Source organism: Eubalaena glacialis, chromosome 10 (genome assembly GCF_028564815.1).
Source record: "Eubalaena glacialis isolate mEubGla1 chromosome 10, mEubGla1.1.hap2.+ XY, whole genome shotgun sequence".
In the NCBI taxonomy this organism is placed as follows: Eukaryota; Metazoa; Chordata; class Mammalia; order Artiodactyla; family Balaenidae; genus Eubalaena; species Eubalaena glacialis.
In genome coordinates, this window is record NC_083725.1 from 114,996,132 (window position 1) to 115,019,891 (window position 23,760).

The window sequence follows — 23,760 nt, forward strand, 5'->3', positions numbered from 1 at the left end:
GCCTGGAGCAGTCTCCCCCGCGACTGCACCTCAAATCTGCACCCTTCCACGGCGTCGGCTCCCAATTTGTGACCCTCCCCTCTGTGGGTACGAACAGTCCCCTATCTGCCACATCGGCCGGCCCCACCCTTTGTAGTTTTGTTGGTGTTACCTGCTTGGTCCGCCTTCAAAGTACTGGCTTCTCTAAACGACCCTGGGGCCAGCACGGAGCCCAGGATATACCCTGTCTGCCTGACCCCTCCCAGTGCCCTGAGCCCCATGGGCGCCCACCTGTCCGTCCACAGCTAGGGCGGAGCCCAGGTTGAAGGAGACGCTGTGAAGATCACAGGGGGGGCGCCTGCTCCCCCGACCCCTGGGGGGCACAGCCCAGTCCTTAGTCATCAGAGGCTCTCCCAACTTCACCCCATCCTTCCCCCAAATAAACTATTCCTGCTCAGCCCCCGTCTAGCACAAGGAATGGGGGTCGTCAGCCCCATGGCAGGCCTCACCCTGCCAGGCTTGCCAATCTGTCTCCGCTGGTATCTTGGCCCCCCGCATGCTCTGCCAGCGCCCCCGCAGGCACCATGGGGAGCAGGCCCCGGGAAGAGACATCTCAGCACCAGAAGCCAGCTTCAGCACAGTTAAACTTTTTTTAATGCAAGAAAAAAAAGTCCTGTCTTCAGTTTGCTTTTCCTTCCCACAGGCAAGCGTGGTTAAGCCACTGCACCGTAAACAGTGAATTCCCAATGAGGACACAGTGTGGGATGGTGGGCTGAGGCTGCAGGGAACATGGCCAGTTCCTGGAGACTCGGACCCAGCAGAGGCCTAGAGAGCAGCACTAGGAGGGTGGGCCGGGGTCAGAGGTCAGAGTGGAGGAGTCCCTGAGACCCCCGAGGGCGTGCCTGGTGGGAAGCCTGCTCCCGCCCCCCCACCACAGTGGCTCTGTGATGACAGCTCCAGGCCCTGGCGGCTGACCACTGGCCGGCAGGGATGTCCAGGCCCCCGACAGCCTAGCCGAGGCAAAGCAGAGTGAGGCGGCCTCCGCTGGCGGCTGGCTGGCTAGGGTTTCGAGCTGCTCAGCCTGGGGGCCGCTATACTAAGGACATCCACGTGGAGCGCCGCCCTCCTTTGCTCAACGGGAGGAAGTCAGGTGGGAGAGGGAAGGGGCTGGGCTGTCCCTGGTCTCTCTGTCCGGCCACCAGGCCCGGGCTGGAGCACCAAGCCACACCAGGTTCGTGAGGACCCGCCGCCCACCAATGGTGGGACAGAGAGGTGTACCAGAATGTCCTAGGAAAGTGAGAGGGTGAAGCAGGAAACACCGCCTCTGGGGTCTCTGGCAGGGTGTGCTCTGCACGCACCCCACATCTCATGGCTCCTGAGTGGAGCTGTCCCCTGGCTGGAGCGCGGGGAAGGAGACAAAAATCACAGCTTCTGAACAAGTGGTTGGGAACTTACTGGAAAATTCAGTCAAGTATGAAAGGTGTCACTTTACAGAACAAAAACTAGCTTATGTATTTCTCTGGAAGATGTTCTCTCACACCCACCCGTCCCCTGGACTCCCCGCAAACAGGCAGCTGGGCCTGGCTTCTGTGACTGCCGAGCCAGGGGACACGAGAGCGAAGGCAGGGCCTGTGGACAGGGGGCCGCTGCGAACGGAAGGAGGAAGGCACAAGAAGAACCAACTGAATCTAGGAGCAGAGGGAGGGGGCAGGGCCGGGTGGAGAAGGAAGCCACTGGCCGAGCGACTCAGCCTGAAACAGACGGGACCCGCGTCCCTGTCTACACGCGGGCCGCAGCTGCAGGAGGGGCGAGCCAGGCGACTTCCCCGGCAGGAGGTGAGGACGGGGAGGACAGAGGCTGTGCGTGCGTGGGGCTGCTGGATGGAGGAGGAGGAGGCAAGAAAGAACGCTGCCTCTAACGTTATATATTAAAAATATCCATGGTTCTTATGCACAAAATTCCATCGTTCACCTACGAGTATCACCCCTGCCTCCCCAGGAGCAGCCTTAAGATAAAGATGGTGGTTTTCCTTTGCGAGCTGAGGAAATATCGCTCAGTCTTTATGGTCTTGGGAACTGCTGACCCTCCCCTCCCCTGCAGCCTCTGCCTGGCCGGCCGGTGGGAGTAGGGATCGCTCACTCGTGCCTCCGCTTGGAGGGCGGGATCAGGTGCGGGGGCAGGTCGGCGGGCAGCTCGTGGCCCTCCAGCTTGACTCTGATGAGGTGGTTGGCCAGGGCGAACTCCTCGTCGTCCAGCAGCCCGTCCCGATCCACGTCGGCCAGCTTCCAGATCTTCCCCAGCACCGTGTTGGGCAGCTTGGACTTCACCATCTCCTTCTTGGCATTGGCGCCCGTGATCTTGCCATTGACGGGTGACAGTGTGTAGAAGATCTCGTCGTAGGTGGGCTTGTCCTTGCCCACCACCCACTCGACGTCGTCGATGCCCTCGCCGGCCCCCTCGCCGTAGCCGTGCCCAAAGGGCCCGTTCATGGTGCCGTCGAAAGCACCGCCCTTCACGGCCTGGGCAGGCATCAGGGACTCCTCCTGGCGCACAATCACCATCAGCCGGGCGATGTCGTTGGCCAGCATGTCGTCCACCGTGTCCAGCAGCTTGGGCTTCAGGGCCTGGAACTTGCTGAAGTCCTGGGTCTGCAGGAGCTCCTGTGGTGGGAGTGGAGGAAGGACAGGGTTGGGTCGGCCCCTCCCGGGCTCCGGCACCAAAGGTGCAGCAAGGGTTCCCGAGCAGAAAGATCTGGCTCCACGTCACAGCCCCAACCACTTAACATCTTGGCTCCCCCTTCTCTAAGTCGGAGGTAAAAACAGTCCCCTCCGTGCAGGACTGTGGCGAGGATTAACTGGGAGGAGGCTGGGGTGCCTGGCACAGCCCCGCCCTCCCCCTCCCCCTCAGGGTGAGTCACCACATTCCCCTGTGAGGTGTCACGGCCTGGGTCAACTTCTCCCATCGGGTGGGGCGCTGGTGATTAATCCGGCCGCTTCCACTTTGGGAGGCCCCGCCCCATGGAGCCGGGGTTCCCTCCAGAAGCGCTGCCCCAGTGCCGCGAGCCGTCCTCATTCCCATCCCAGGGGCAGCCGTACCTGCATCTTGCGGAGGCTGGGGAAGTCGCCGGGGGAGATCTGATGCTCCCGCTCGATCTTCTGGTAGATCTCGCCCAGGTTGCTCACCAGCTCTTTCTTTTTGCTCTCTTTACCGAAGACGTTGGGCATCTCCTTCTTGAGGGAGCTGATGATGTAGGCGTGGACCTGCGAAGACAGAGAAGGGGTGGGTGTCAGGTGCTTCCTGGACACCTTGTTGGGAGCGTGGCCTGCACCTGTGCTGCCCTGGAAAGCTGGACCGTAACCCGGGACAGCTAACCACAGCCGCAGCCCAAAGCCCGTGCTCCTTCCACTTCTCGGCATGCACACCCCTCCCCGGTGACCCCTCTGCACATCAGAGACACCGAGCACATTCCTACCAAGCCAAGCAGAGCCGTGCCATCCTGCTTACACAAGTCTGTGGATGCTGGTGCCATGAACTCCAACACAGCCTGAGTTATGCTCCACTTTATCATCCTGACAGCCTCGGGGATGACTAAGGATTAGGAAAATCCCACAAGGCTTTCCCCAGATGTTTCAGGCTTTACGCAGTGCCTTGGGTAGACATCTGCCAATGAAGGGTGGCACATCCTTCCCTTCCCCACAGCGGGCCAGTAACTCTGGCAACCTTGCAAAGGCACAGCCCTCAAATCCCTCTGCCTTGCCAAGCAACGTCCTGCCGAGGAGGGCTGCAGCCAGCCAGCCTCACGCCCCCGTCTCCCAGACCACCAGCTCCACCCCCAAAAAACCTCTCCACTGGCCTGACCTTGTCTGCCGGGGGCTGAGACCTGGCTGAGAACTGCCCCAGGGAAGCAGGCTGGTCACAGAGTCACAGTCACAGCTCTGCCCATCACAGGCCAGCAGAGAGAGCGACTCAGTCCAGGAAAAGGAAACAGTCTCAAAACAGCAGGTGCAGGACAAGATTGGAGAGGCTGGGGCTTTCCAGGCAGGGTGACTCAATGTGCCCGAGGGCCACGCGATTACACACCATCTCTGTAAATGAGCAGGCAGGGCCTGAAGTCTGCCCTTTGTTCTGTCCTGGAAGGAGGCTGAGCGAGAGCACTGGAAGCCCTGCCAGGAGAGGGGCTGGACGGGGAAGGAGGGGAGCTGCCCCTCCCTGAGACTGAGCAGAGGCTGGACTGGAAACAGGAGGCCAGGTCTCTCCTCCATTCACCGCCTCTTCCCCTTCAGCTCAGGACGCTGCTTGGCCCTTCGAGGCCAGGAGCCAGGTATGTGGATTTTCTCATGGGCTCCTTTCTCAGAACCAGTTCCACTCATCAGGAAGCTTCCAGAAGTGAGACATCTACAGAAACATGCAGCCCTGTACCCTCCAGAGCAGGGTGCGGGCATCTTTACTTTGCATACAGGTCACCAGGGGACTGTGTCCAAATGCAGACTATGGTTCAGTAGGGCAGAGGTGGGGCCTCAGAACCTATGCTTCTAGCAAGTTCCAATCTGCCTGTCCTGGAGCACTTTGGGTAACCAGAGAGGAGATACAGCCGGGGGTAAAGGATGCAGCGTCGCTTCTCATTATTCAGGCCAGGGAACACCCAAAGCTACCTGACTCCAGACCTCAAGACAGTGTAGGGTGCCCTGGGCCACTGTGTTTGGCCCATGGCAGAGTCCCAGAGCCTCTGGGCTACACAGAAGGGAGCCTCACAATGCGGTACTATTCAAAATCGTGTCCTAAGGGGACGTGCTCTGCTCCTCAGTGTTTGAAGGGCCCACTGGCGGCATTACCCTTCCTTCCCCAGCCCCAGCCACCCCGGGGTCCCGCTGAAGTGTTCGGCCAGGCACTGAGACTCCAAACTCTTGAGCAATTCAGATGCTGTCCACAGGTGCCTGCAGGCCTTGTGCTTCCGTGGAAGAGTAGGGATGGTTTACAAGGCCTCTGAGGCAGAGGCCATCAGCGCTCTCCCTGGGCCCGCAGGTTTGTGCCCCATCTCTCCACTAACTACCTCCTGTCTCGGCCTAAGCATCGTCTCCCGCCCGAGGCCCCCCAGTCTAGCCCGCCCTCCCAGGTCAGCTCATCCCGGGCCGACCCCGAGACAATACAAATAAATTGTACTTTCTTTTCCTTTATGTGTTCTGCTTTCCCCTGTACGGCTGACAAGTGCCAGGAGGGTGGGGACCTGTCAGTCCCCACTGCGTCCCCAGCACCCAGCACATGCTGCGTGCACCCCAGTGCTCAGCAGACCTGGGGGGAAACTGATGAGCCCTCGAGCAGCATCCCCACCCACTCTCCACCCCCCAGGCTGCCCCCCGGCACAGTGGTACCTTCTTATTTGATGTTTATATGTGTTAAAAAGAATCTCAGGAAAAGGCTGCTCCCACGGGGGCACAAGAGGACAGGTTCAGACAAGGCATGGCACAGTGCGGCCATGGGTCTGCAGGGCGGGGTCTTGGGCATCCAATTCCGGGGCCCCGAGTGGCCATCCCAGAGCCCCCTGGGGCTGCGTCCCCACCCTGGGTTTACCTTGGCCAACCGCGCCCGCTTGATCAGGTCATTGAGCTTCCTGAGGGCGGCGTTTCGGGGCAGAGACTGGATGTCTTTGAAGAGGTCCTGCTCCTCGGCCTCGAAGAGCTTGCGGTTTTCGGGGATGAGGAGCGGGTGGGACCAGAAGGAGCCGATGTACACCCTGACCACCTCGGGGGTGTTGATGATCTTCCCCAGGGACCACATGAGGGCCCCGTAGACCCGCATCAGCTGCTGGGTCTCGATCTGGTCGGCCTTGTTCAGCACCACGCGGATCTTGTCCTCATGGTTCTTGAGCGCCTTGATGACTTCCGAGAACTCGTCGGAGATGTCCAGCTTGTGGGCGTCAAAGAGCAGGATGATGCGGTCCACCCGCTCAGCGAACCACTCGAGGACGGCCGCGAAGTCGTAACCTGTGGGAAGAGAAGGGCGAGTCAGGGGCGCCAGGGGCCAGGTGGTCTGATGGCTCTCGTCCCTGACTTGGCCTGGTACTTCTCAGCCTGGGGTCATTTAAATTTCCAGAATGTACTTATGTGGACAGCACAGTGCCCTGAGGGCAGGTTCATCAGGCCTCCCCTACTTCCGTACCCACCATGGTAACACCCGCACCCATGCAGCACCTGGCACGAAGAGGCACTTAACAAATAAATAATGCAAGGGAAGTCACAAAGTCCAAGCTCTAAAGTGGGTCGAACTATGGCAAGAGTGAGGAGGAGACCCCAGCAGCACAGCTCAACGCCGGGCGGCAAGAACAGATTTGGGGGCTGTTGGCTGGGTGCCCCTGCACAGCAGCGACAATTACAGCAGTAAGACCTACAGCTGCTGCTTATCCGGTGCTATGTGCTGGGCTCCCTGTTCTGCAGGACTCTCATTCGTTCCCTGCAAGCTACAGCTCGGGGGCCAGATCTGGCTCACTACCTGTTTTCATAAATAAAGCTTTACTGGAACACAACCTGCTCATCTGTACTCTCTGGCTGCTTCTGAGCTACAAGAGCAGAGCTCAGTTGTGGCAGAGACCACAAGGCCCCCAAAGCCGAAAATTTAACACTCTGACCCTTAGAGAAAACGTTTGCTGACCCCTGCTCTACAGGCCTATTAAGTGCTGCAAACCACCTCCCCTTTCTAGGTCTTAAATGCTTCTCTAAAATGAAGCGACTGGACTAAGCTCCAGCTCCCCACTCTATTCTGTGCTGTTTCCTACCAACAATTAAGGCCGTTGGTGAACCGTGCCGTCTGCAGCAGGACTGCTGACAGAACTGTTAGTTTTAGCTCGATTCACGGCCCCCTCAGCTTAAAACTGCATTTCCCAGCCTCTCTGCAGCAGAAATGAAGAAGCAAAGAAAAGGTGCACCAGCCCTTTGTCCTCTTCTCCCTTCCCAAGGACTGGAATGCAGGTGTGAGGGCAGGAGCTGGAATAACCACCCTGGGTTCAGGATGGCCTTGGACTGTTGTATTTCACACAAACTATCAGACACCTGATTTAAAAGCCCATGGATTTGTGGGTCTCTGCAATAGCGGTTTAATTTGTAGCCTATTTTACAATTATGCCACCTCAAAATGTTTCCACTTCAGACTTCCCTGGTGGTGCAGTGGTTAAGAATCCGCCTGCCAATGCAGGGGACACGGGTTCGAGCCCTGGTCCAGGAAGATCCCACATGCCGCGGAGCAACTAAGTCCGTGCGCCACAACTACTGAGCCCGTGAGCCACAACTACTGAAGCCCACGCGCCTAGAGCCCGTGCTCCGCAACAAGAGAAGCCACCGCAATGAGAAGCCTGCGCACCGCAACGAAGAGTAGTCCCCGCTTGCCGCAACTAGAGAAAGCTCACGCGCAGCAACAAAGACCCAACGCACCAAAAATAAGTAAGTAAAATGAATTAAAAAAAAAAAAAAAGTTTCCACTTCTTGCACTGTCCCCAGAGGAAGCGAAAATTCTGTTTCTTATCTTTTGAGACTACTAAAGAATAGTAGACCATGTGGAAACAATGGCTCAAGAGTCTTTGGGAAGCTTGGGTCCCAGCCCCCGAGCCGCCATCTCTCTGGGTGACTCCGGGCAAGTCCCCTTGTTCCTCACTGGCAGGCCACAGGCCACCCCCAATGCAGGCTGGCCCTCTTAGGAACCGCTGCGTCCTTCCCAGAGCACAGTCACGCCCCCAAGAAGAAGCCAGAGAAGGCACTCCTATAGAGAAGAGCCTGGGACGCTGCCCAGAAACAGGCCAAAATCAACCCCCCACCGCCACCAGGCTGGGATTTAGACATGCCTTCTCTAGATGGCAAGAAACAGGAAAGCAGCAGGTAGAGGGCAGATCAAAGAAAAGGACCAAGTGTCAACAAAAGGCCCAGAGTGACTCACGGTGCCACGGGGAGGGCAGCCCTCACCGCCCCTCTTGTAAGGCGTGGGCTGAGCCGTCCCGCCAAGCCTCCAGGGCTGAATGAGAGTCCACAGACAGCGCACGAGGCCACCTCCACTCCGGTCGGAACACCCCCTGGGGGCTGGGGGTACTTTAAGATAGAGAGAGCCGTGCAGGGCGTGCCTGGGGTGAAGCTGTGCCTGGTTAGACAAACATTCCAGCCGCCCCGTCCCCAGATTCAAGTGGGCTCCAGAGCTGTCTGCGCACCTGAAGCCGCAGCCTTGGAGGCCTCTCCCCGCACCCAAGCACTCAGAAACAACACAGGTTTTTAGTAAGAAAGCCCTGGATTTAACTCCCGGCTCCAGCCACTGACTCTGTGACCCCAAGTTCTTAACTTCTGAGTTAACACTTTTTCATCTGTAAAAGTCAAATAACAATTCCTCCTCCTAAGATCACAGGGAGGATTAAATGAGGTGACGTGTTGCGTTCCCAGCACAGGCCCCAGCACCAGAGCGACACCCATGGGTCAGGCAGGCGCAGGACGGGGAGAAGAGGCAGGGCCCCCTGGAACGAGGGCTGAGGGGCTGGGGCTGGATCACTGATCAGAAACTAAGGTGACAAATGATCAGCCTGGCTCTGAGGCTGGAGGCCAGTGTTGTCCTCATGGCAAGACACCGAACCTCAAGGAAAACCCCAAATGCATGGCTTCTGTGGATCTAGCTTGCAGCCTCGCCAGGGCAACCTGTTCCCACTGCAGCACAGGGGGAAACAGCCTGCTTTTTAAAAAATATTTATTTATTTTTGGCTGCATTGGGCTTTCATTGCTGCGCGCGGGCTTTCTCTAGTTGTGGCGAGCGGGGGCTACTCTTCCTTGCTTTGCCTTGTCTTGTTGCAGAGCACGGGCTCTAAGTGTGTGGGCTTCAGTAGTTGTGGCACACGGGCTCAGCAGCTGTGGCTCGCGGGCTCTAGAGCGCAGGTTCAGTAGTTGTGGCACACGGGCCTAGTTGCTCCGCGGCATGTGGGATCTTCCCGGACCAGGGCTCGAACCCATGTCCCCTGCATTGACAGGCGGATTCTTAACCACTGCGCCACCAGGGAAGTCCCTAGCTTCTTAACAGCATAGCAGCGGAGTTGGTGGCAGCAAAGCCCCTGTGAACCTGAACTTGAGCCTGGGCAGGGGAGCCATCAGTCTTCCAGAGGCCCATGCACACAAAGGAAAGGGCCGGGCTACCAGATTCCCCACACTCAGAGGACGTGGGAAGGCCAGGAGCAAGGGCCAGGTTACTCCTACGCCCGCCACCAGCCACCACCAGGCTGCTGGTTCCAAAGTACAAGGTCCCTACGTCCCCGGACACAAGGAGCAGGCCGAGGGACACGGGCAGGGAGCGGGGCCAGCCCGGCCTCGCCGCCACCGCCTTTTATGGCCGGCTCTGGGAACGGCAGGTCGGCGCTGAAAAAACGATGACTCAGGACTGAACCGCTGCTCTCTCAGCAACAATGAGGCTCAACTTCTCCCCTCGTCAGACTGTCCTCAGATCGCCGCAAGTTCAAACGACCACAGATTCACACAGCTGGGGAGGCGGCAATGCCGAAACCGAGGGACTGGGAACAGGGGCGCCCTGATGGGCTGGGCTCGAGGCCAAGTTAGCTTTGGCCAGGGAGTGAGGACGGCATGCAGGGAGCCGAGGTCACCCCCGGACTCCACCCAGTGTGGCCTCATTCCTCCCATCCCCCAATGGCGGCGGGAAGGGGGGCAGATGATGGGGGGAGAGGAGGGAGAGGAGGAGAGAGAGGAGGAGCCTATGAATGAGGCACCAGGTCCACGAGCCCCCAGCCAGAGCGAGCGCCCCGCATGGCCCTGCCTGCAAACCCAGTTACTTGCCAACACCTCAAGTTGGAGCCAACAGAGCTAAGCCCATTTTTTTGTAGGTGAATGAAATTTCCTGTTTATATGGAAAGTGCTCACTCTTTTGGTGAGAGAGAGCCGGTGGTTGGCCAAGCACGCCCACAGGTCATGCAGAGGGTCACAAGGCTCAGGCTCGTGCGATGTCATCACAGGTGGAGGACCATGTCCTATCACATGGCCGCAGCCTCCCCAGGCCCACCTGACACCCCCTAGCCCGCCAACCCCTCACTGAGCCCGCGTGTCTCCACAGGCAACAAGGGCTGGACTGACCCACGTCTGCAGTGCCAAGAGCATCGACCGAGTCCCCGCACTGGCCAGGCAGCCCAGCGGCCACCATCAGCCTGGGGCTCGGCGGCAGGTGACAAGTGCAGGGACCAGGGACACATCCAGAGAGGAGCACCCTGCCCCCAGCACTGCCCCAGGCACTGGGCCTTCAGGCTCTGGGACAACCTAGAGGTCGGCCTCGGCGGCAGGACCAGGCATCAGACATCACCTAACGCACGGCAACTCCTCGGCAGAAGCAGGAAGGCACGAGCGCCCGGTGAGGAGGACACCACGGCCCACGCGCCAGGTGCGAACACAATGCTGCAGCTTCATCCGCCTCAGGAGGGACAGTCGTGAGGTGCTGACACCCACGAAGGACACAGACAACACAGCCGGAGGGGGTGAACTGGAAAGAAAGGGCTGACCCTGCGATGTGAGTAAAAGCCAGCACTGATAAGAGACAAGCTCTGGCTCAGAAAGTTCTGGGACCTTGAAGACATTATGAAATGATGAAATAAGCCAGTCACAGGGTATGATTCCACTGGTATGAGGTGCCTAGAGTCAAATCCAGAGACAGAAAGTAGAACGGTGGGGGCCAGGGGCTGGGGAGGGGGAGAGGAGTTGTAGTTTCATGGGGACAGAGTTTCAGTTTGAGAAGAGAAAAAAAGTTCTGGAGGTGATGGTGGTGATGTTTGTACAACAATGAGAATGTACTTAATGCCACTGAACTGTGCACTTAAAAATGGTTAAAATGGTAAATCTTACGTTATGCATATTTTACACGGGCTGTGTAGACAGGAGGCCCAAGCCTGCCTCTCACCTTGGCTCTGTTCCCACCAAGCCTCCTGCAGGGCCCGGGTGCTCCAGGGGTCCTGCCTCTGCAGTGCTGGCTGCCCTCCTCACCGGGTCTGCCTTCCCACCCTCCGACACCGAGGTGAAGAAGGAGCAGTTGTGATGTGTCCTCGCCCTAGCCCAGCACCCTCCAAACACAGGTAGTTGCAGTAGCTGGGGGAAAGGCTGCTTCAGACATTCCAGAAGTTTCTAGAATGCAAACAATAGAGGGTTTGTCTCCAATCGACTTTTGTTTCCTGCCATTCAAGCTGCGTGGGCCTCCGCGTTTCTTGCCACGGCTCCCATCACCACGCTTAACACGTGCCGGGGCCGGGAGGAAGGGGTGCAGGAGCACGAGAGAGATTAAAGAGTTAAGAATTTACACCGTGAGGACTTGTTCTGAGCTTCCTGAAGCTAAAGTTCTTAAGGGAAGGACCCTTTCAGCGGCACAGAGGTTGGGAGAAAGGGGCCTCCCACGTCTAGGCATTTACCCGAGAGAAACTGAGAAATTGGGACTTTCCTGGCGGTCCAGTGGTTGACTCCACACTTCCAATGCGGGGGGGCGGGTTCAAGCCTTGGTCAGGGAACTAAGATCCCACATGCCACAAGGCGCGGCCAGAAAAAAAAAAAGAAACAGAAATTAAAATTTGTACTCTACACGAAGGTTCATAGCAGCTTTATTCAAAACTGCCCCAAACTGGAAACCCAGATGCCCCTCAATAGGAGGATGGATGACAAGTTATGGTACATCCGTATCACGGGGTACAACAGCTACAAAAAGGAATGAACTGCAGACTCTCAAAGAAATGATGAACCTCAAAAGCACATGCTAAGTGCAAGACAGACACAAAAGGCTTCACACTGTATGATTCCATTTCTGACATTCTGGAAAGGCACAACTTTAGGGGCAAAGATCAGTGGTTGCCTGATGAGGGACTACAAAGGGGTGCAGGGGACTTTCTGGGGTGATGGAAACGCTGTATCTTGGTCGTCGTGGTGGTTACACGACTGGTGCATTGGGTGAATTTTACCGTATATAACACAGATCTCAATAAATCTGGCCTAGAAATCAGCAACAAAGGACGGGTTTGGGGGGCAGCGGCAGGGGAGACCAGGGGGAAGGGCAGAAGGACCCTGGAATCAGGCCTGAACCTTCTACTCTCTGAGCCTCTGTTTCTTCAACTGCAACGTGGAGACGGCAGGTTTCCGCTGTGTGAGCGAGTGAGCGCCTGGCCCACTGAAAGCGCTTCGTATATGTTTGCGGTCCTTTACTCACAGGATTTGTATCTGGGCCCAAGAAGCTCAGATTCCGATGGGTGTGTAGGCAACGACTGCTTCTAACGCGTGAAGAATGCCTCGTACCCCAAATATAAACTGAGCATTTGCAGGCGCTCAGGCAGCTGCCGGGGAACAGGTGGGGCGCCAGCAGGGGCTGGTCCACTCCCCCGCGGGCAGAGCGGCCAAAAGCTGGACAGGGGCAGTTGGGGGGGCTGGACGGGCTGGTGGGAAGGCGACGAGAGGAAGGCCCTGAGGAGGGTAGCTGTGCGGAGGCTGGGCCCCCACCAGAGGAGGTCCTGGAGTCTGAAGGGAAACCCCTGCTGAGTCAATGCTTTCCCCTCTTCCAGCCTCCTCGGGCTGTTATTCAGAGAAAGGTCTTCCTCATCAAAGTCTGAGAGTCGCTGGGTTTTTCAGTGTACTTTTATTCAGCTGACATTTGTTGGACACTGAACTGGGCAGCGGGCATTAGGGTAGGAGCTTAACACACGTAAATTCGTGCAATCATCGACAAGAACCAAGAGGCTGGTACTGCTATTCCTGTTCTACTGATGCAGCTCCCAGGGGTGCAGCAACTTCCTAGGGCCCCCAGCTCCTAAGTATTGATCTGGGACTCGAACCTCTGTCATCATCTGTGCTGAGGGTGCTGGGAACCCAGGAGGGACGCAGGGCTCAGCCTTGTGCTCGGCCTTGCACAAGGCTTTTGGGGCAGCCTCGTGGAGCCATTCTCTGGGGTGCACAAAACCCTCGTGAAACGCTGGCATGGAGGGCTTTGAGGGCTGGGGCATCTCAGGAGGTGGTCAGCAGGAAGGGACACCTGTGGGTCAGAGGGCTCCAGGTTTGGGCCAGGGAGCCCCTACCCGACTGTTGAGCCAGATGGCTCCTGAGCTTGGATGGAGCCTGGGATCCAGGGATAGTCAGCAGGGGGGACAAGTGAGAACCCGGGGGACAAGTAAGAACCCAGGGGACTGGCCAGCCATAGCCAGGGCTCCTAAGGCATGTCCATGGATGGCTGGGGGGGCAGGGGTGGGAATTTCCAGCTGGAGGCAGAGAATAGGGAGAAAAAAAGCAGGTCTCAGCACTGCTGTTCAAAGCCCTGAACCTCAGGCCCATTTCTGGACGGGGAGTCCAATCTTGGGCAGGGAGAGAAGCAGTGTGGCCCCTGGGCATTCCGGGAGAGCTGAGCCCGGCACAGCACCGGCCTAGCAGGGCTAAGGGCTCGTCCGAGCCAAGCTCTCGGAGCTCCTCAGCCCAGAGCACCGGTCTTCAGCACACTGCGGCGTGAGCACGGACTCTGCTGGGTTCGAATCCCAGCGCCAACTCGTGCTAGCCTATGTCCTCTTGGGCTACTTAACTTTGCTAAGCCTCCGTTTCCTCATCTGAAGAGCAGCAGCTTCCTCACAGATGCAGCTGCTGCGATAAGCGAGTGGGGCTGGTTCCCATGGCAGAGGCCAGCAGAGAGCCAGGCATGAGGCTGGCCAGGCTCCATCTCCTAATCCAAGCTGAAACAACTCGACCTTGCTGACTCGACGCCCACGGGGGAAAATGAGGCCCAAAAGTTACAGCTCAGCTCACAGCCTCGCAGTGACAATGGCGGGGGTGCCCTGGCCAGGCCCCCGACCCCCGGGCTGAGGCTTCCACCAAAGCGCCTCCGGCCGCTGCCCACAGAGGACCCGCATGGGAAGACCTGCTCCCTCCCAGGTCCTGCCACGACTGTGCCGACGGCCAGCAGCCTGGGAGCCCAAGGCACCAGCTCCGCCGGGCCCCAGATGCCCTCTGGAATGCCCTTTATCAGTCACACGGGCAGCACCCAAGAATGAACACTGTCCCCGCAGGTCACCTTTCTCTGCTGACACAAGAGAACTTTATCTTTAAAGGCACTCAGGAGATTAGCACAACGGGGAGGCGCAGCCCAAGACCCCCCAGAGGCTCCTACTCCTCCCTGGAGCAATTCTCAGGGGTCTCTTGCAGAGCCTTGGGTGTATCCCGACTGCTTTGGGCCCGCTCAGGCCTTACCTTATCTTTCTACACAGTATTTCCTGCACACGTTAGGCACCATGGGGAAAGGGGAAAAAGTCAGGAGGGGCTAGGCAGAGAGGGTGGGAACTGGAAGTAAATGTAATCAGCGACACTAACGTCTACGCAGCCTCCAGAAGGATGCCCTGCTTCCAGGGAATGAGGTTGACAGACCACGGAAATGCATGCCGCTTGCCCGGGACACACATCTTCTGTTGGCCCAATCTTTTTGAGAGGGAAACACCTATTTTCCACACCGTCAGCAAAGGGAGCAGAGAGGTGGCCGCCGGGGAGCCTGGAACACACTGTCCTACTCTGACTTCCTCTGCCAGGTGACATGGGACCTTTGCAATGACAGATGAATGGGGTCTTCAAGAAGGAGAAACCTACCCCTTCTGCGTCCACCTGGAGAACACCACCCCGGAGGCCACACCCAGCACGTACAAGAGGTACCGCCCGATGGTCTTTCTTCTCCACTGGTAAAACGCTGACTCCAAACACATCCCACGGTAAATCCCAACTTGGTAACTGTTAGTAGAATACTTTAAACCAAGACCTCTAGGGTTATGGAGGGCAAGATCTCTATTTCACAGGAGGAAAGCCCTCCTCCAATGAGAGTGATGCACTTGTCTTTAAGCCAACCTCCTCCTTCCTGCCCATGATGGGTGGGGGAGGGTCCCTGGGCAGCCAGGGGCTGCCAGAGGGGCCACACGGTAAGGAAGCGGGGTTGGGGGGGAATACAGGCAGTCTCCTGCTGGCTTCCTCCTCCAAGTATCTGCCATCTACATGGGTAACTTGCGGGCCAGGACTGTCTGGTCCCCACCAGTGAGATGCACCCTGCGCCTGACTGGAGAGCACGCTGAGGCACTGCTCTGGTGCCTGTGTCCCACAGAGAGCAAGTCTGGACACCACTGTCTGCCTTTCTACTAATGCAGTAAGGAAGCAGAGGGAAGGGGCGGCAAGGGAGGGAAACACCCCAGCAGGCAGGGCCAGGATACTCTTTGCAGCAAGACAGTGTTAGACACTCCCAACTCCTCAGTCTGCTGAGACTAGGGCCCCAGGCTGAAGTGTCAAAGACAGCCCAGCAGGAGAACTTCACTGCACTGGCGGAAAACTGCTGTTTCTGAGTTCAACAGGGGCCATAAGAACCCCAAGGCTTTCCCTCAAATACCTTTATTTATTTATTTATTTATTTTTAAATTTATTTTTGGCTGTGTTGGGTCTTCGTTGCTGCGCGCGGGCTTTCTCTAGTTGTGGCGAGCGGGGGCTACTCTTTGTTGCAGTGCGTGGGCTTCTCGTTGCGGTGTCTTCTCTTGTGTGGAGCACGGGCTATAGGCGCACGGGTTTCAGTAATTGTGGCGCAAGGCTCTGTAGTTGTGGCTCGCGGGCTCTAGAGCACAGGCTCACTAGTCGTGGCACATGGGCTTAGATGCTCGCGGCTTGTGGGATCTTCCCGGACCAGGGTTCGAACCCGTGTCCCCTGAATTGGCAGGCGGATTCTTAACCACTGCACCACCAGGGAAGACCTCCTTCAAACACCTTAACTGCCAGCTCTGAAGGTTATAAGGAGTGTGGCATTTGGGGGAGGATAAGCCTCTTTTTATGAGCTATTATTGTCCCTTATCCAAAGATGCGTTCACATCAACTGACCTATCTGATCTGATAGCTCCCAGCTGGGAGAACTCCTCCCCAGCATATTCCACCAGGTCATTAAAGACATAACTCTACAGAGCCTCAAAGAAAGTCCCTCCAGGATAGCTCAATCCTGGAGGTAGATGGAGAATAAATTCCCTTTTGTGGGTCTTTCTCTTTAAGAGTAACTAATTCAGGGACTTCCCTTGTGGCGCAATGGTTAAGAATCCGCCTACCAATGCAGGGGACATGGGTTCGATCCCTGGTCCGGGAAGATCCCACATGCCGTGGAGCAGCTAAGCCCGTGCGCCACAACTACTGAGCCCACGTGCCACAACTACTAAAGCCCATGAGCCTAGAGCCCACGCTCTGCCACAAGAAGGGCCACCGCAATGAGAAGCCCGCGCACCACAATGAAGAGTAGTCCCCGCTTGCCGCAACTAGAGAAAGCATGCGCGCAGCAGTGAAGACCCAATGCATCCAAAAATAAATAAATAAAATAAACAAATTTATTAAAAAAAAAGAGTAACTTGTTCAGATTTTCTAGCCTTGCTCTGGCAAATGACAGGGCAAAAGCCTTGTTTATCAGGCATTTTCTTAAAACCAGGTTAGAACAATAACAGCAGTAAGAAAGAAAAAACTGGCCCTTGCCTCCCCTAGAAGTGTCATTACCATCGGGGTGGAGAACGTGGAAGTTTAAACCAGACTGAGGGACAGAGAGCAGTTTCAGTGTGCTCTGATGCAATCCCGTACTGGCAGGGGCCCACGAGCCGGGAAAAAAAGAGAAGCAGGGTTTCTCAGCACTGAAGATGGGGCCCCCACCCCCTCACAGCCTCAGCAGAGACACACTGCCTCCCAAATCTCAGGCTGCTGGCTTCAACCGCAAAGCTCACTAATGCTGGGCAGCCCGGAGGGAAAGGGGGTACAGGAGAGATTTGCAAGTTAATGATAAACAAATCTGGCCACTTGTCCTCAACCCCCTCTGAGTCTCATCTTGTTTCATTTTTACATTTGCAGCTGCAGGCTCCACTCTTAGCCGGCCCCCATGCTCCTCCCAGAGAGCATTCAGGCGTGAGGCTCCCCTCCCTTCTACAAAAAGGGGCAGCGGCAGGAATATAACCCAGTTCAGGTGCGTCCTGAACCAGATCTTTAGAAAAGCTTGGCACACTCAAGACAGGAGTTTACACAACTAGAATGGGCCCGGTGCACTAATACTCCACATGAAAACCTTACGCCACGCGCGGCACCCAGGGAGGCTACTGATGACCAACATTTAAGCAAAATTTAAACACATTTCCAAGGCCCAACATGTTTAACAAATTCCTGCTAGCTTCTCCTTTTGGCTGGCTCTTTCAAGTCAAACTGTTCTCTCACAGTCCTGCTGGACCCACTAGGAATTTATACAGCTCTGGGAGGCAAAGCTTTTAAACACAAACTAAGGTGAATGAGCCCCAGGGGGATTGGGGCTCAGTGGGGCCTGAATCAGCCCCCTTCAGAACAGCAATGCTGGCTGAGGTACCTGGAGCCCAGACACGGAGCAATCTCCTGGGACCTCGCAGCCAGCCAGGATCCTGTCTTCCCTTCCAGAAGACCCCAGGGGCTGGGAAGCTTGAAAACCACATAAAACTGGCTGTTGTCTCACCCTGACGGCTCTTGTAACCTCAGCAAAGGGAACCAAGGAAAAAGCAAGCTCCGGCCCCCACTGGGCTCGGCGTACCACGCAGATACAAGGCTGATGTAAAATGGGTTCTCACTTGGGCTGGGAGAGACTTGGGCAGCATTTGGTCCGTGTCACAGACGTCAGATGGAAGTCGTCTGACTACACCAGGTGCCCTGGGCTGTGTCAGAGCCTGTTTACCTCTGCTGATGCGCTGCTTCTCTCCAGACAGGATCCCGGGAGTGTCGATGATGCTTATGCTGTCCAAGACCGGGTTGGGCAGCTGGGCGCACATGAACCTGCACGAGAGCAAGAGCCCAGAAGAGAGATGTCAAGACTCGGGTATCGCTGCTCTAGATGGGACAGCAGTGATTTCTGTACTCCTTCGTCTCCGCCTCTGGCTTCCTTTCCAGAAGAAAGGAACGGAAAGGAGGTTTTCTATTGTCTTAAGTTTCCAGGGGTGGGAATTCCCTGCGGTCCAGTGGTTAGGATTCTGCACTTCCACTGCAGGGGGCACGGGTTCCATCCCTGGTCAGGGAACTAAGATCCCGCAAGCCACGAGGCCAAAAAAAAAAAAAGTTTCCAGGGGTGGCCAGCAAATTGCACATATTGTCCCTACTGGGAATCCAACCAGCAGGCTCCAACTGACCCACATCAGCACTTCCCTCACTTAGCTTTTCTCCCAGAGTTCGAGAATTCAACTTTCAAGCTGCTGACGTGTTAGTGAAAACTGCACAAGCCTAGGGTCACCATTCAATTCCGCAAGGCATAGAGAAGGGAGATAACTGAGACCTTGGAATTCCATATTAAAATTTTCAACCACTTGGCTAAATTTCCATGCTGCAAGAGATGGTCCTGTCCTACTGCTGCTGGGGCCAGCCCTCCCTTCAACCCAGCTGCTCGGGTGAAGGGACTGCAGTGGGCAGCCGCTGACAGCCAGGGGACCACGCAGGCTGGTGCATGGTGGGGCAGGGAAGTACAGACACCATTCTCTCAACGTCAAGGCAGAATGAGGAAGAACAGAGAGGCTGGCAACTCACGGACCACAGCTCAGCTGTGTGTCCCTGAGTTCCCACCGAGCTTAGAACAGCCCAGAACAGCAAGGGGTGTCCCAACCGATAGCAGAGATTCTTGACTGGACACAGAAAAGGCTCCTTTAAAAACTTCTCTGGAAAAGGTATTGTGAGCAGAGAAAATACTGGCCCATTGTCTAGGGATCTGCCATGATTAGCTTCCCCTTTTGGTCCCACCCCACAAGTGACCCGCGGCCCAGAGGCGGGGGCAGCTGGCCAGGGTGAGAGGTACTGCCTGCAAGCACAACAGAGCAGAAGCAGCTGACCCGCAGGATGAAGAAACCTTGGACCTCATCCTCACCGTGCCAGCAGCAGAGCACACGTGCTGTAAAGAACTGCACGACCTGGGGCTCCTGCTGGGGAAGGAGTCAGCGGAGAGAAAACCAAAACAAGACGACTTCGAGTTGGCTCTGAGAAGCCACATACATAAAAATGCCTTGTGAAGGGCCTTGTAAGTTAACATCTCTGCGGATCAGGCGCTCTGCAAAGCCCGGGGAGTGAGGCCGAAAATACGAGAGGGAGCAGGCAGTACAGATGCATCCAATCCTGCTTCCTCACCAACAAGGACGCACAGATTTCATCTTGAGCTACAAGTTACCAGTTACTCAATGAGTTTACGCAGGATATTCTTAGGATACCGTGGCTGCGCCTTGCCTCCTGCTCTCTCTGATTTTAGCCTTAGAGCAGCCACTTAGGGGGAAGAGGCCGGAAAGTCCAGTCCATGATTCAGTGAGTCTCTTTAAGACTGAGGGAGAGGCTGTGTCAGCCACTGAAAAGCCCCCTTTGTGTGCCCTGGCTGGCTAGGCAGCGCTGGTGTACTACACAGGCTGACACAGCTGGGGGCCTCAGCTCCAGTGCAAACCCACACCCCAACCCTTGGCTGATGAGGCCCCTTCCAGCAGGGCCATTCATTACTAGCGTTCTGGGACCCTCTGGAGATGAAGTGGTGGCAGAAGGAAATAAAAGTGTGGCTCTCGGATCCTGCGGCACTGGCATCATCAGGTTGCCTCTCTTCCCGGCACTCCTGAACTGCTCTTTTTTTCAGGGAGAAGTAGCAGGAGGTGGTAATTGGCTGCACAAAGGCAGACAGCTGGCACTGCATTAACCGGCTCGTGAAGGCTCGTGAACTCGGCTCTCGGAGTCGCGGTTTCCTGAACGAGGTAGGGGTTGCCTAGCTGATGTCTAAGATCCCTCCCAGCTCTGAAACTTTAGGTCTCCAAATTCAGAAAACAGGTCATACGCCCATTTCTCCTTACAAAAAAGGTCACCTCTCACAATCAAAAGTGGACACCGAAGGACAGCAGAAGGAGATGTAGCTCCTTCCTTCAAGCTTCCCAAATTTCTCCAGGAAAGCAGACCTAATAATGCTTGGAATTCCCAGCACAGCAGCCAGACTTTCCACTGGACCGTATGGCCCCCACCAGCTGACAGCCAGCCAATCGCCTACCTACAGGCACAACAATTCTCAAACCCCAGTATCCCCTGAGGCGGGCTCCTGGCTAGGAGGGCCGTGCCTCTTCAGGAGTCTCACCCAAAGGGCTTTACTCTGGCCCTGACTCACAAACGCCATCAGCCGTGAAACAGGAAGACAGGTTCAAATGCCTGAGAGAGGCAAAAAGACAACTGAAGACTGCCTGTCTTCTCCGTTAAAGGTCAGCTCTGCGCAGAGGTAGGCCTGGCCACTGGCCTGGATCGAGGGCAAGCTGGTCTACCCTGTGCGGCTGGACAGTGTCTGGAAAGGAATGTGATCATACAGGGCGGAGACCTTCTGGAAGGCAAGAGTCAAGGATTCTTTCCTAGGCTCTTCCCCAGACGAGACTTTGAAAGGCATGTGGAGTCACTCCTTGAATGGGGTTTGGCAGAAATGACAAATTTGTGAAGTCCTTTGGTATGTTCCCTGGGGGTGGGGGGAGGGATTTTAGAATCCCCATTGGGTAGGACCTTGGAGTTCCTTTAGAGAAAAGTGAACTTGGCTGTAGCACTCCTGAGAGAGGAGGCCAATGCATTTCATTCATAGCATCGTGAAGGTTAGAACCTCGGAGAATTACCCTTCTCAGGGTTTTACCCATTTAACTGGGGAAACTGAGGCCCAAGTAGATTAGGGAACATCCTAGTGAGTCTAAGCAGCCGGAATCTCATTCCAGGGCTCCAGGGACCACCGCCTGGCAGCACAGACCCTTAACCCTGAAACCCCTAAAGCAGCACAGGACCTTCAGAACTGCCCCTGGGAGAAGTGCTGGTCCTCGCCCTGTCTCCTGCTTCTGCAGGCCGCCCCAAACTCAGCAGGCCACAGCAGATCCTCTCCCACCGGTCCCTGGGGAGGCACAGCACAGCACACCAGCAAAGGGAATGGCTAAAAGTTTCACCGTAGTTGTCCGTGACACTTAAGAAACAGACTCGTGAAGGGAGGGGTGAAGGGGTTGGTTTGAATGAATTAGGTGCGTCCAGTCTGGGGGAAGGTGGTGGAGACCAAGACTGAGGATAGTGAGTCTGGGATCTGCCAGGGGGGTTGGGAGTTAAACCGATAACCTGGAAAATTCTGGGGGGGGAGGAGGTGACAGAGCCGGGGGAGCCGGCGACGCCCACTCGCAGACCCCCTCGTAAGGGTTTTCTATGGGAAGCGGCAGGGGACCCAGTCCCAGGGAGTGGTCGCTAAGGGTCTCGCGGGGGCCTCGGAGACAAAGAACAGCGGGGGCGGCGGTCACAGGACGGTCGGGACCCCGGCCACCCCCTCTGCCCCCCGGGTCAAGGGGTGGGTACCTGTTGAGGAAGGCGTTGCCGAAGGCGTTGAGCTTGCGGAAAGGGCGCCGCGGGTCGACGACGAGCGCGTTGCCCGGCACCACGCCCTCGGTGGGGCCATGCATGACCGCGATGAAGGAGTCGGTGGTGGGCTCGGGCCCGATGCGCATCCCGGGGAAGTCCTGCTCGATCAGGTGCCGGATGAAGGTGGTCTTGCCTGTGCTGTACTGGCCCACGAGGAGCATCATAGGCTTGTTGTCGAAGTCAGCGTCCTCCAGCGCGGGCGAGTGGAACTCGTGGAAGCGGTAGTGCTCCTCCAGGGGCAGCAGCTTCTGCGCGTATAGTTGCCGCAACCCCTCGGCCACCGTCTGGAAGAGCTCCGGCTCCTTCTTGCGGCGGGCATCCTTGCTGACCCAGCTGAACATGCTGCCGGAGGCCGGGCTGGCTGCTGCAGGGCAGAGCGGCGGCTGAGAGCCGGGCGAGGGCGCGGAGCCGAAGCTGGGCCGGGCCTGCCGGCTGAGGAGTGGCGGGGCAGGGGGCGGGGAGTGGCCCGCACTGCGCAGGCGCACGGCGCGGCCCACGGAGCACCCTCTGCGCAGTGGAGCGCGCGCCTCGCCGTGCTCCCTTTATAAGGCCGGGCCGCGCGTTCGGGCGCGCACACCGCAGCCACGCGGGGCCGCGGGGAGTTGGGAAGGGGGAGAAGGAGGAGCCCCGCCCACGCGCTCCGCGCCACGTCTTCCCCTCCCCCGCTTCCCATTGGCCGATTCCAAATCTCGCGAGCGCCGGTTGTTCCGCTTGCCCCGGCCCGGGGGCCGTGGCAACCGCACCTGGGGGAGCGGCTTGCGGGAGTGCTGCGGTTGGGAAGGCTGGAAGTGGGAGTTCGGAGCGAGGAGGTCCCGGGGTCTGCGCGCCTTCCATACCCGGCGAGACCCCCAGTTAGACACCCCAGTGCCCTGAATACGCGCCCCACCCGCAGTTCCCCCAGGAACGGTCCTCTTCCTCCCACTGGCTCAGAATCCCCAGCGCCTCCTGTCTGCACTGCCCTTCCTTGCCTCCTCCTCTCGCCCCTGCTTCTCTGACACTCCCTCTCATCCCCTCATCTTTTATCTGCTTTGGGAGAGGGAGAGACAGGAATGAAGTAGTGGAGGAAGCTGAGGGAGTAGAACATCCAAGGCGGGGTGGTGATTGGGGAAAGAAAAATGGGAAGGGAGGAGGCCGATGGGGAAAGACCAACCAGCAGCAAGAGGTCTGAGCTCCCCTCAGGCCAAGAATTGGGAGATGGACACTAGCAGTGGAGGACACATATGACATATAACATGTGGGGGAAAAGAGATGGCCTCCCTAAAGAGGCTGCATCTGTGGGGGGGATGTGAAGAGGAAGCCGAGGCCCTCCAGCACTTGAGTTTTGAGGAAGTGAAATCGGAAATTCCCTATGTGGGGTGGAGGGGAAACACGGGGCAACAGTGAAATCTTGTGGGAACTTAGGGGGAATTAAAAAACCCAAATACTTCTGCTTTCCTCTCTGGGTCACCACCAGTTACCATGCTTTACTCTGACCTGTGCCTCCTGCCCTTAACCAGTTCCTGGCTGTTCCATTAGGCTCATTCCCCCACCATCATTCCCAGCCACACGTAGGCCCCCTTGGCTGTCCAGGCTGGTGAGAGTCTTCAGTGGGTGATGTCAAAGCTTTGGAGACTGTGATTGTTATGTAACCAGTATCAGGACACCAAAGTGCCAGGGGTGGGGGTGGTGGGTGCTCCTGGACAGATCTAAGGTGCACCTGGGAACTTGGAGGCCTCATGTCCAACTTTCTGGCTTCTGGGAAATGTGGGAGCCTTGAGGGCTCGGTGCCTGTTATCAGGGAAGAAAGCAGGCTGGTAGTCTAAGAGGACAGAGGCAGGAACTCAAAACTGAGAATAAGCAGAGTATTAGGGGAGCTGAGTCAAGAGGGGGCGAGATGAGAGTTTTGTTGTTGTTGTTTTAATATTTTTTTGGCCGCGCCACGCAGCATGTGGGATCTTAGTTCCTGGACCAGGGAGCGAACCCGCGCCCCCTGCAGTGGAAGCGTAGTCTTAACCACTGGACCGCCAGGGAAGTCCCAGATGGGAGGTCTGATCGCCCACCCCTTGTAGGATCAGGCCTCAGTGCCTTCTGGGGGAATAAATCACATTAAACCGATTGCCTTCCCTCCCCCTCCCTGACCATTGGAGAGCAGCTGAGTAATTCCAGCCCTGTCTGCAGTCTTAGGTCCCTGACTTACTGCTTTTAGTTGGGATTTCATTAGTATTCTTTTCATCAATCACAGTAAAACACAGAAGCCATGAGACTCTTTCTTTGGCTTTCTCCTTAAAAGGGGATATTGAGACCCCTAGGCAGGGCTGTCACCAGAGGCTATGTGCCAGCTGATGACCAGGAGCCTCCGGCAGGCCCAGTCCAGACTTCCAGGGCCAGCCTTTGAAGCCAAAGGACT

The 23,760-nt window shown here is 56.9% G+C and overlaps 1 protein-coding gene across 1 annotated transcript; it reads right to left on the reverse strand.

The window, feature by feature from the left end:
* Window positions 1-610: 610 nt before the first annotated feature.
* Window positions 611-21,885, reverse strand: EHD1 (EH domain containing 1). Its single transcript, XM_061201986.1, has 5 exons — window positions 21,312-21,885; window positions 17,680-17,777; window positions 5,548-5,960; window positions 3,075-3,239; window positions 611-2,639 (listed from the first exon to the last, which is right to left on the reverse strand). The coding sequence occupies exons 1-5, from the start codon at window positions 21,713-21,715 to the stop codon at window positions 2,115-2,117; spliced, it is 1,605 nt and encodes a 534-aa protein (XP_061057969.1). The 5' UTR covers window positions 21,716-21,885; the 3' UTR covers window positions 611-2,114.
* Window positions 21,886-23,760: the final 1,875 nt, after the last annotated feature.